Below are 12,486 nucleotides of genomic sequence, written 5' to 3'. Positions count from 1 at the left end.
TTTCCTTGCTTGCTCTCTCCCTCTCCCAGCCCTGAGCATCACCCACTTCCCATATTTCCCGTGGCGACCCTCCTCCCCTGTCTCTTGAGTTTTCATTACCATAAGCTTCATTCCGTATTCTTGAGTTGATTGCCCACTTTTCCTGTCAGTATTCAGCTTTACCTAGTCCCATCCCCCTCCTCATCTGACCTCCTAGTGGTCACCATCTGTGTTAACCCATCCTCTGCCCACCCCTTTACCCTCAACTCTCCAGAGTGAGTGGATGCTTGAAAAAGCTGGCCAAGATAGGAGGAAAGGTCCTCAGGTCCCTGCCAGAGAGGGCTGGCCCCAGGGCAGCTCCTGGCCCCTGGGCGGAGAGGGTGACATGGATCACACACCTTGCCCGGCGCTGCCAAATCTCTGAGGGGCTCCTGGGGTGGCCTGAAAGCACCCTGAGAGTGCCTGACCAGCAGCTCTTTGGAACTGGGCAACCTCTTGGACTGGTAATAAAACTGGATTAACCAGGTCAGAGCTATGAGTCTGTCTCCCAGGGGTTCGCTGTATTAGAAATTATATTTGATTGGACTTGCTCACCAATTGGCCGTGAATTTGGACCCTATTTCCCAGAGCTGACTGACCTTTGAGATCTGGAGTTGCGTATTATTATTGTACGGAACTGCAATGAGATGTCCCCATCCCTAATGACTACAGAAGTGAAATAGATGAAAATGAACAGATGTGTGAAGGAAGCTGGAAGTTACTGTGGTCACTGAGACAGGAGCTGGGAAAGAGAGAGAACCCATGTTCTCCCCACTGTGGAGATAGAGAGTTGTCACTGGGTGCTATGAGTGTCAAATGCTTGAACCAGTACTTAATAAACTGCCAATCACCTTGCAAATGTAAAGGTTTCTTTTAGTGTCACATTTCAACTGTGAGCTTGCTGATCCACCTCTGGGCTCAGGGGCCTGCCTGCATATTTTGCTAAAAGTAACTGACAGGTCTGAAAAGTCTTAACTTCAGCTCTCAGTGATGTTTATGATCTTGTGAGCAGGGTCAGAAGCTGGGGCTCAGGCATGAGGATCTTTTGTTGCCTTTTGTTTATAGCTCAGTTTAGGGAGCGCTCATGGCTGGCGTTGTACAGTATGAGCCTTCCCCAAGGGTGGAGGGGTAAGCAGTGGGGATGTCAGTGGAGCAGTTCCTTCATTGTGTATACTGTCTTCTGTGTCTTCATTTTGATTGACTTAAACTCCAGAGATTAGCAGAGCTCATGGGAGCTAACTCTTAACAGGTGTTTGTCAAATTATCACCATCTCACTCTTAGAACATTTAAGAACACCTCTCCTCCTGAGAGAGGGAGTTTAAAAGTTCCAATTAGAGGTTTAACTCAGTAGTGGGGTGTTTGGCACACAGATAATAGTTTCACACTGAATTTCAGGAATCCTGGGGTTCTGCTTTGGAAATGGCTCGCAAACAAAACACCTTTCATCCAGATTTTCTTTCCCTTCTCCTCCAGAGGAAACAGCCACCAGTTATGGTAGAACTAAGAGAGAACCATGAAGAAATTGAGAAGGTGTGAGAAAAAAATTTAGCTTCCCCACTCTTGTATTTTTTCTAGAAACATAAAAAATATACATGAATATTCAGCATGTATGTTTTGGACTACTCAACATTTTAGTCAAGTGATTCTTTATTCATCCTAAGCTGGGAAGATGCAATGAGGCAGTTAATGAACACCTAAGGTTTCCCTTTCTTTTCGGGCTTTGCAAGTTTGGGGACCAAAAAAAAAAAATCACTTGAAATGTGTGGCAACAAGGGTGTCCAGAATCTACCTTCAGCTGTTGGAATTCTCAGTCCTGAGATATCTTTCCCTGATTTCCCACTTTTGGTTTGCTGGCTAATCAAAATAGGATGCCACACAAAATAGGATGTCATAGCAGTCACCAGCACATATTGAATGCTTGCAATGACATAAGTGCTTTATCTCTGTCATTCATCTTCATCCAGCAAGATGAGCATTACCTCATCTTATAGATAAGGAAACTGAGACTTAGAGATAGAATGTGACCTACCGAGGGTTGGGATTAATACTTGATCCAGCCCGTCTCCAGTTTGGATTCTTAATTTCACTGCTACATTGCAAGAATTTTCAAGCCAAGTTGAGTCCCCAGAGAAAGGGGAGAATACAGCTTTCCCCCTTTTTTTAGTTGTCGTCTCATATTCCTGAAAGAGAAGAGAGCGGACAGAGTACAAAACGTATTGTCTGAATTATTTTGCTCCTCAAGATGAGGGAATATATTAGACTTGTAGAACATAGACATGGTTGTTCACATCAGATTAGAAAACGCAGGATGGACAGAGGGTTTCAGCTGGAAACATGTTAGAGGTTTTATAGACACAGGAAATATGACAGCTGAGCTCTGATCATACTTTAAGGTTATTAAGATAATCAGGGTTCTAGACACTGGTACTAACCACTGACAAGATACATGGCAAAGTACTTCTGTCTGTTTTGGAGACAGAGACCTGAAAAGGCTTCTGTTTCCATTCTATCCCATCACGTCACTTTCATAATCCCATGGATGAGGCCAGTGGGTAGTCTCCCAAGCAAGTAGACAGAAAATGCCCTGCGTCTGCCATGGCTGCAACCCCAGAGAGCCTACTTCCTTTTCCAGTTTGATTTAGGCCCAACCCATGTCAGAAGGGCAAAAGAGATTAAATGAGACTGATGAAGTGCTAGGAAAAGAAAAAATAAAATGGAGAACATCCAGTTTTAAAGTTTCTTGTCATTTTTAAGATGCTTTTTAATCCAGATGTCTCTTTAATTAGAGGTACAGAGATTTAAGGAGAAATAAGCATTTATTAAATACCTACTACACAGAGTATAGCAAAATGGATAGCCATTGCTTTGAAGTCAGATGGGGTTGTGTTCCTGCTGTGGCTACATGAACTTGGGGAAGTTATAGGACTTCTCTGAATCTCAGTTTCCTCATTAGTAAAATTGGGAATAATAGCACCTCCTAATGATAACAAAATAGATGAAACTACTGTGATTTTCAAACAGTACTTGATGCAGATGAAACTGCTGGTCTTCTGGGAAATGGGGCCGGTGGTAAAATGGGGAGAGAGTACACAAGATTGAAAAGTGTATCCCCTATTAACAAGGACCTTATAGAATGATCCGAGACTATATTTTAGTCAAGGACTTTTCCAGGTAGAAAAATTTATTCTTTTTTTTTTTTTTTTCATCCCAGGCTTGGACTTCTTAAGAAAATCATTTCACAGTACCAACCCCACTTGCTAATGTAACATAAAGCAACTCCTTCTACTCTACCCACAGTGACTTTTGCCCAGAGTGGAGTGGTGGGCACAGGTGGCCTTGTTGTTTATCTATGCTGCCCTTGGCAGGATCTGAGGAACAGTGGCAGCCATGCCTCCCCCTGCCCCAGCCGCCCCTTTCCCCCCGCGCTAACCTGCACGGTGCGGGTGCCCTTGGGACCCCAGAGGAGTGACTCTCTGACCTTGTTTCACACCCTCAACCACAACTCCCTCAAGATGTCATTTGAGTGGCTGGTGGCCTGGAGCTGGTCATTGGATGGCCTACGGGACTGCATCGCCACGGGCATCCAGTCCGTAAGGGACTGCGACACCACCGCTGTTGTCACCGTGGCCTGCCTACTGGTCCTGTTCGTGTGGTACTGTTACCATGTGGGCCGGGAGCAGCCCCGGCCCTACGTCTCTGTCAACTCCCTCATACAGGGCACAGATGCCAACGGGCTGCAGAACGGGTACGTGTACTGCCAGTCCCCCGAGTGCGTGCGCTGCACCCACAACGAGGGCCTCAACCAGAAACTCTACCACAACCTGCAGGAGTACGCCAAGCGCTACTCCTGGTCCGGCATGGGCCGCATCCACAAGGGCATCCGTGAACAGGGCCGCTACCTCAATAGCCGGCCCTCCATCCAGAAGCCAGAGGTCTTCTTCCTGCCCGACCTCCCCACCACGCCATATTTCTCCCGGGACGCCCAAAAGCATGACGTGGAAGTGCTGGAACGGAACTTCCAGACCATCCTGTGCGAGTTTGAGACCCTCTACAAAGCTTTTTCAAACTGCAGCCTCCCGCAGGGCTGGAAAATGAACAGCACCCCCAGCGGGGAGTGGGTCACCTTTTACTTGATCAATCAGGGGGTTTGCGTTCCCAGGAACTGCAGGAAGTGCCCACGGACGTACCGCTTGCTCGGAAGCCTTCGGACCTGTATTGGGAACAATGTTTTTGGGAACGCATGCATCTCAGTGCTGAGCCCTGGGACTGTGATAACGGAGCACTATGGACCCACCAACATCCGCATCCGATGCCATTTAGGTATGTCACTGGGCCAGGTGTCTCCTAGCACTCACCCTTCTAAGTACAGACTTACGGGAATCCAGACATCACAAAAGCTCAATAGCCAGAATTGTGCTTTTTCACATTCTTTACTGTATTTCTATCACAAATTGATGAATCACCTGTGAGCAATTTTAATAGCAGAGATTGGGTCAAAAAAGAAACTCATGATCAGTGTAAACCACATTTCTGACAGAAGCTCTGTCCAGAGGAGCTTTCTGCAATGATGGAAATGATCCCCATCTGTACTATCCAATATGGTGGCCAGTAGCCACCTGTGACTATTGAGTGCTTGCGATGTGGCTAGTGTTACTAAAGAACTCAATCATTAACCTGAATCAGAATTTAAGTGTAAATTTAAGTGACCACACATGGCTAGTGGCTACTGTATTGGACAGCAGACCTCTAGAGCCAAAGATTGCCATGATTTTGAGGTTCGTAATGACACCGGGAGGCTGAGAAAGTGCCTTCTGAATCTTCAAGGGCAAAATTATGCTTGGTGGTGATTTTACTCAGATTCTAGGGAAATCGGTAATATGTGTACTGTGTGTAGCAGTGGTTTTGAGAACAAGGTCAGAGTGAGATTGCCTGTGTTGAGTCCTGGTCCCACCACATGCTGGCTCTGTTACTTTGGGAAAGTCACTTCACCTTTTTGAGTCTCAGTGTCCTCATTTGGAAGGTGGTGGTAAAAAGATCATCTTTTACAGAGTTACTTTGAGGATCTGGTAATAAAATGTGTATTATAAAACATTTGTTCACACAGAGTACTTAGTAAAAACAGGCCTGAAAACAACTTGGTAAATATGGATGTTAGTTCCTGGTGAGTGGTGATAATGGCTTGTTACCGGGGGTGATGGCACCACCAGTTAGCATCCCAAGTTAGAGGAGCATGCTGGGAGCCTCAGCAAGGCCCAGCTTTGGGAGTTTGCAGTGCTCCCTTGGCCTCAGGTTGGAGGCAGGAAAAACACGTGAGGATCCCTGTGTGGGCGGAGCAAGAGATCATAATTACTTCTGCATAGGGGCTTTGTGGCTGCCTGGGGGGACTTGAGCAAGATGCCCCAGGCCCTCCACCCCCTCTTCTCCCAGAGCCCTCTGCTTCACTTGCTCTCTCTCTGGGGATTCTGAGTAAGACGTGGCTTAGATAGAGGGCTTCAGAACTTTAACAAATGAAAGGAACTAGATTCAAGCAATTAACACTATTTCAAGGAGAAAGGCAGGACAAGGTTGAGGTTCTGGAGGAGATGCCCTGGCTTGGTAGTCAGCTGTGTGACTTTGGGCAAGGAACTGAGTCTCTTTGTGCCTCAGTTTCCTCATCTGTAAAGTGAGGAGATAAGTACTTATCTTGCAGGATCATTGAGATGATGAAATAAAGTAATATCCTTTGTAGCTACTTGACGTGTTGCCTGGCGCATGACAGCATTTGATAACCTGGTAGCTCTTAGAGTCAAACACCATGTAGGACAGGATGAGAAAGGGTCCACGAAACATGGTCTCCGCCGCCAGGAAACAGTGGGAAACGAATAGGCTTTGGCAGCAAAAACACCTGGACCCAGATCTGTGAGCCCCATTTGTCAGTTGGCCTCGGGCGGGGCCTGTAAACTCTTTGAGCCCCCATTTTTTCCTCTCTCAAATGGAAGTAATGATACCTACCTGGAGGTTGGTTGGAGGATTAGAAGTGCTATGTGTCAGTTAAAGGGGCTCTGATTAAGAAGTGAGGTGATCATCTAAATGATGATCATGATTAGTAAAACTGCTGTGCAAGACACCAGGGTGCACTCAGAGGTCAGAGGACACGAGGGCTGCAGGTGGGCTGCTCAGGGAAGGTGATCTGACCTTGAAGGATCACTGGGACCGCCAGGGTGGAACAGTGGAGGAGCCTTCCCCTTGGGGCTTAGGGGAGTGGTGTGAGGGCTTGCTCAGGAGTCCAGTGGTGGATGCTAAGGTTGGAGAGGTTGTGTGGGAGCAAATCACAGAGGGCCCCTCCATGCCACGCTCAAATCCATGGGGGACCGAGGCTGTGGGCAATGGGGAAAATGCTGTTTTGTGTTTTTTTAAGGTTTTCCTTTTATGTTTTTTAAAAGCTTCAGAATGATATAGGGAAGGACGTTTGAAGATAGAATTCCAGGCAGGTGTGTTGAACAGGAAGGGCTGGTGGCAAGAAAACCAAAGACTTGCTTCCGCTATATTAATGCCTTTTGTGCATCTGTGCAGTGTGTGTGTGTGTAAATCACACCCACGTGAGCCCTCTTTCTGACATGTCATTCTCTTCTCAGCCTGGCTGGTTACTGGCCACCAGAAAAAATGGGTTGCTTCACGTTCCTCTGACAGGAGGCAGCCTTGGAAAACGTGGCTAGTCCTCATGGCCAGGGCGAGCTCCATGCTTGGGTTCGCTCAACATTTCCTTCTTTCAGGCCCACATTCGTATCCACTTAGGAAGGAAACAGAGGTGTGTCTGATTCACGTGACCTTGTGTGTTGACAGAGAGGGAGTCTAGAGAGAATGAGCTCGGAAGCATTTCAAGCTTGATACATGCCTGGAGGCCACAACTCTACCAATTACTTGGCCGAAGGTGGAGGAGGCACCTGTGGTTCCAGAATTGTGCTCTTGAAATGCCAACTCTTGTCCTTTTCTGCCTTCCATCTGAGTTGCGATTGGTGGGACTGCCCCTCCGGACAACTGCAGCCCCAGCCACTGCTCTTTGTCCAGTCTGTGTGTGTGGTACACAGCTGCGGAGCCCTCTAGGGGTGGCATCACTCAGTCTCCACTCCATGTGGAACCCCGGGGCAGCTCTAGCCCAGATGTCACCAGGCGTAGTGTATGGGGCCGGGATGTCCTGGACATGCGGCAACAAACCTCTGGGAAGCAACCTCTGACACTGTCCGGGCAGGTGTTCCCGGGGAGGCAGATATCCATCCAAATACCCAACCTTCTGGAAAGGGTAGATGAAAAAACATGAGCATATTCAGAAAATTCTCGCTAAATAAGCACAATTGAACTCTCATTTTCCTTTCATGCATATTCTGTTGGATTTCTGGGCCGCCTAGCTGTGTGGTAACAGTAACAGCAAATCAGCTCATGTTTGCCTCACCCGCCCTGAGTGCCAGCCGCCAGCCTCCTGAGTGGGGGCTGCTGGTGGACAGAGCCCTTTCTCCACCCTTCTCCCGCCTGCTTCACTGGTTGGCAGGGATGGAGCAGCAAACCCTAAGCCAGAGAGGGGCCTGGGTACATGGGACTGGCCAAAGCCATGTGCGGGGCCTGTCTCTATCTCCAGGAGCCACCTGAATTCTTTATTTGGGGGGATATTGATTACTTCTGCCAACTAAACTGGTTTGTGGGCAAGAAGCAGGAATGGTAGGCTACTGGAAGGCTGGGCAGGGTGTCAGGGGAGGTAGAGGAGAGTAAGCATGGGGCTGGCAAGCCAGCAAGCCAGGCCATTGTCCTGGTGTACCGTGGTGCATGGCAGTGAATCATTTAGTGGCTCAGAAAAGGGGGCACTTCTTTCTGAAACCCTGGGATAGACTGTCCTTGCAGAGAACCACCTATTCCTAAAGGCCTTCTCCACCTGAACCAACAAGTGAGAGCCTATGTGAAAAGAGGGTGTGGCCTGAGGGGCTCTCTTCATCTGGGTCAGTGAGCCGGCTAGATCCCTTTACCCCTCACCCCTGCAGCAGTTAACAGTAGTGGGAGATTGTGATTTCAGAGTCAGAATGGACAGTTTCAGCTGATTCAATTAAATGTACTATTGATGGCTAAAACATCTTAAGTGTGGGAAAATCAGCGATCACTTTGCTGTCATTGCTACGAATCTAAAAACTAGCATTTATATCATACTGTTCAGTGTTATAAGAGCCTATTCATTGGAGCCAGACAGATTTGGAATCAAATCTCAGCTCCCGTGAGGACTAAATAGTGAAATCCAGCAGGTCATTTAACTTCTCTAGATCTCAGGTGCTCCATCTGGAAAGTGGGTGAAGTGGTGTTTGTAAAATGTGTAACACAGACCTGCTCACAGTCAGTTTTCAGTTACTGGTAGCAAGGACATGTAGCTCTAGAAAGTAAGTATGCTAATGTCCCCCCTTTACAGACAAGGAAGCTATGGCTCAGAGAGGTTGAGCGTTTGCCCAAAGTTACACAGCACATAAGAGTCAGAGGCAGTCTCTGACTCCAGGTCCTCTGTCCTTCCCACTCCTCCATGTGGCCTCTGTTAGAACTCTTAGTGCATATGTGCTTCCTGGAGTCATCCATTTCTGGTTCAAATTGTGCATTAAAATACCCTGCCCGCTAGAAAGCCATTTCAGATTTGTCTTAAAGGGCATTCGGTCACAGCGGGGAGTGCCAACAGGCCCAGAGTCATGATCGTCCCAGTGAGTCACTGAGGACGGATGAGAACACCACAATTCTAGCCTCTCTACCAGGGCCCCGCTTTCTCCTGGGTCAGTCCTTCCTGAGAGTCACTGGGCTGACCCGAGCTCTTCTGAATCCATTAGTGACAGGGGCCCAGCATTTCCCTTGGATTGGAGCCGGGCATGTGAAAGCATACGCATGGCAGGTCTCAGCCACTTCCCCCTCTCTGGGGTTAGGCACTCAAGCTTGGGACTCACTGCTAGTGTTTGAAGCATATGGCTCCTTACCAAGTGTCCACTTCTCTTAAAACTCAGGCATTTCCTTAGGGGTGTCCTTCAGTTTTCCAGAATGAGGCCAGGAAACTTCGACTGAGAGCGTGCCATCTAGAGCCTCAAACCGGGTTTAAAGGTTGAAACCTAGAGAGGAAGGTGCTGTGTGAGACTTTGCCTCTTTAATCTCACCTAAAACAGCCCTAGAGATGAGATTATAGGAAACACAGTTATTGAAAGGCGAGGTCCTGAACCTGGCTTCCTCAATTTCTGGGGTCCCGTGGTTGGGCTTCAGGAGTCTTAAAGGTGTAGAGCAAGCCTTGGTCCCTGGCTTTAATCAGAGGAATCCATGACCAAGAACAGAGAAGGAATGAGTTTCTCCAAGGAGCATGGCAGGGATCCAGGTACACAGCCTGTATTTGCCCTGTTGAACTACCCCCTACCCCAAACGGGGTGCGAGTGAAGACTGAGTGCTTGGGAAGTTGAGAGCTCTCCCCAGAGCAGCCACCCCCCGACTTCTGGCCACCCCTGATCCTGCCAGTTTTCATTCTCTCTCCTCTGCTTTTTCTCTCAAGGTCTGAAAACTCCGAGTGGCTGCGAGCTGGTGGTTGGGGGAGAGCCCCAGTGCTGGGCGGAAGGCCGCTGCCTCCTCTTTGATGACTCTTTTCTGCATACCGCATTCCACGAAGGTAGGTTCTGCCTCTCCCACTGCTGCTTTTTTTTAATTGACTTTATTTTTTAGTGCAGTTTTAGGCTTCCAGAAAAACTGAGCAGAAAGTACCTATCACTCCCATACTAATTTCCCCTTTTATTAACATCTTGCATTAAGTATGGCACATTTGTTGTAATTGATGAGCGCATATTGATACATTATTCTTAACTAAAGTCGATAGTTTCTATTAGGGTTCACTCTGTGTTGGACATTTTATGGGTTTTGACAAACATATAATGACATATGTCCACCATGGCAGATCTTACGGAATAGCTTCACTGCCCTAAGCATCCTCTGTGCTCCACCTACCACAAATTCTCCCCCACCCACCGCCCATTTCCTTTATGTACTCTGCTCAGAACCTGAGGAAGCCATGATCGTATTCTTGACCAGAGACATCCTCTGATCTGTGCCTGAAAGCTAACCGGGTGGGCCCCAGCTCTGCATGGGTCCTGGCTCCGGGGCTGCTTGAGCTGAACCTCTCCTCTCTCGCCCCCACCCCAGGTTCAGCAGACGATGGCCCACGGGTGGTTTTCATGGTGGATTTGTGGCATCCAAATGTCGCAGCAGCTGAACGGCAGGCCCTGGATTTCATCTTTGCTCCAGGGCGATGAGAACATTTCCCGTGCGGGGGGTCGGCAAGAGTGGCCGGGGGTCGGCCTGGGCAGACTGTGGTGCAGTCCAGCGGCCACTGCGTCGGAATTCCATGCTCAGAAACCTGCCTCAACAGAAAGGTCTTATTCGGGATTTTTATATCATGTTGGGTCCCTCTTTCCTTCAGTTAATGTAAATGGGGAATTTTCAGCCTGTATTTCTTTAGATCTTTTTTCCTTCCAGTCATTTGCTTCTGCACTTCCTTTCTGCCTAATGGCGCATTACTTTGCTCTGTGACCAGAGGCTCAGTGCCCTGTTGTCTGTGTCACATTGCTACTTGATTTTTTCAGTCCTCTGAAATAGAGTAATCAAATGGTTATTTGTCTGAATGTAACAATGTAAAACTTCTTGTGGTCACCTTAAAAGAAAACAAAAACAAAAACAAAAACATTGCAAACCAGAGTACTGGAGAACTTGGCCTCTGCTGCTGTCACTGTCACACAAGGGACCCCTCAGCACCCCCAGGGCAGGGGGAGAGTCTGCATTCCTCCCAGCTGGCTCCGTTGGCAGGGTGGACACGGGTAGGGGCAGTGCACAGTCTCACGGCCTGGGGAAATGTCACCATCTGTTCATCTCACCCTAAGCCCTTTCAGGTCCCTGGTAGACAGCATTTAGCTGGTGGGACTGGAGGCTTTTCTGTAACATTACTGTCCTTCAAAGCTGAGGCTTGTGTCCTCAAGAACCCAAATGGGGCTCCCACGGATCAGCCACAGAACGAGTAACTCACTTACCTCACTGCCTACAGAAGCCCCACTGCCAAACGGGCATAAAACACTTCCTGTTTTAGCTGTTTCGATGATGAACTTTGAGACCACCAGGTTGGCTGATTGGAGCTGTGGCGGGATGAGGCACATTCTGGAGAGCCTTTCTCTGGCAAAACTGGAGTCGCAGATCCGACCAAAGTGTCTGTTTTGTTCCGGAGTTCTGTTGCTTATGATTTTTCATTTGTTTGTACGTAAATGTTCAAGCTCTGGACTCAGGAATAGTGAAAGAGTCAGCCCCGTGTCTTGTCTTTGCACAAGGTGTGCACTAAGTGATGGCAACCTAAGCCAATGTGTGAGTGAGGACACTGGGAAAGCCACAAACCCGAAGGACCCACAGTCACGAAGCTGGCATTTTGGCCAGTTTGGGGCAGTAAGTCTAGAGAACAGCCTCCTGCGTGGCCGGCGTGTGAAAGGGCAGCCTCCAGCCGTGCTAGAGATGCCGTTTTTGAATAACGTATTATGGCAGTGTCAGGTCAATAAAGCCACGGAGCAGTTCGGAGTACACGACTTGTCATATGTACAGGTTCAGTGTTTCTATCCAAAAGGAAACCAGAAGCTTCTGGGAGGAACAACCGCCAGAAGTAAACACGATCCGAAAAGCACTAGGCAGTTACTAGCAAGGGTGCAAAGAAAACATTTCTACAGTTGAGTAAAGTTTCTACCAGATATTTTTCAGTGATTAGAATGCAGGAAACGGCAGACGTTTCAAAACACCTGAAGTCTTTTTACTCATTAAGTATTCGTTAAAGAATCACTGAGGTGCATGATTTCTGTACATACCAACTGCTCTACGTGTACAAAGCCAACAGCTCACACAGGCACCTGGTTGCCAGTTCTCATGTGACGTGGTTGGGGAACAGGAGATAAATAAAGGATCTTGCTGAAAACCAGAGTGAAGTGGTAAAGTTGTCTGTAGGGAAGAAGATACGATTTGGGCTGAAGTTCTGAGAGGGGCAAGTGTATGAGTTTGAGGCTCTTGGCTTTTGGATCATTTCACAGCAACAGGTGGGACCCTAAAAGTGATCCCATATAATAAATGACGCAAATGTAGTTCTAAAATAATGGGTGTTGGGTGGAGACAGCAGACCTTTGTCGTGTTAAGGAACTGAGGATGTCACACTGGGCAAAGAACAAGGACTTTGGCTTAAGGAAAGCCAAGGATTTGAGACTCAGTGCCAGGAGTTCATTCCCATACGACTTTGGGCAGGTTACAGAGCCTCTGGGAGCCTCAGCCTGCTCCAATGTAGAGATGGTGCCTGGCACATGAAGCAACGATGCTGGTTCCCTTTCTGCTGTACCAGTGGTTCTAAGCAGTTACAGAGAAGCAGATGAGGAGGAAGGACAGGTAAGAAAGAGATGGATAAACACATTTGATCAGGGATA

At 48.0% G+C, this 12,486-nt stretch overlaps 1 protein-coding gene across 1 annotated transcript; it reads left to right on the top strand.

Moving 5' to 3' along the window:
• Positions 1–3,231: 3,231 nt before the first annotated feature.
• On the top strand, positions 3,232–11,995 carry ASPHD2 (aspartate beta-hydroxylase domain containing 2). The gene is made up of 3 exons (XM_011374646.2): positions 3,232–4,339; positions 9,549–9,662; positions 10,190–11,995. Exons 1-3 carry the CDS (start codon positions 3,532–3,534, stop codon positions 10,297–10,299), a joined length of 1,032 nt encoding a protein of 343 aa, XP_011372948.1. The 5' UTR covers positions 3,232–3,531; the 3' UTR covers positions 10,300–11,995.
• The last annotated feature ends 491 nt before the right edge of the window (positions 11,996–12,486 follow it).

This window comes from Pteropus vampyrus, unplaced genomic scaffold, assembly GCF_000151845.1.
Source record: "Pteropus vampyrus isolate Shadow unplaced genomic scaffold, Pvam_2.0 Scaffold251, whole genome shotgun sequence".
NCBI classification, from domain to species: Eukaryota; Metazoa; Chordata; class Mammalia; order Chiroptera; family Pteropodidae; genus Pteropus; species Pteropus vampyrus.
Note: the sequence above shows the minus strand (reverse complement) of the source record. Positions and strands in the feature narration are given on the sequence as shown.

Excerpts from the sequence above, each read along its gene's own strand:
- ASPHD2 (XM_011374646.2), top strand. The coding sequence starts at position 3,532 with ATGTCATTTGAGTGGCTGGTGGCCTGGAGCTGGTCATTGGATGGCCTA. Across the intron at positions 4,340-9,548 it reads CCGCATCCGATGCCATTTAG|GTCTGAAAACTCCGAGTGGC; the intron begins GTATGTCACTGG and ends TTTTCTCTCAAG. Across the intron at positions 9,663-10,189 it reads GCATACCGCATTCCACGAAG|GTTCAGCAGACGATGGCCCA; the intron begins GTAGGTTCTGCC and ends CCCCCACCCCAG.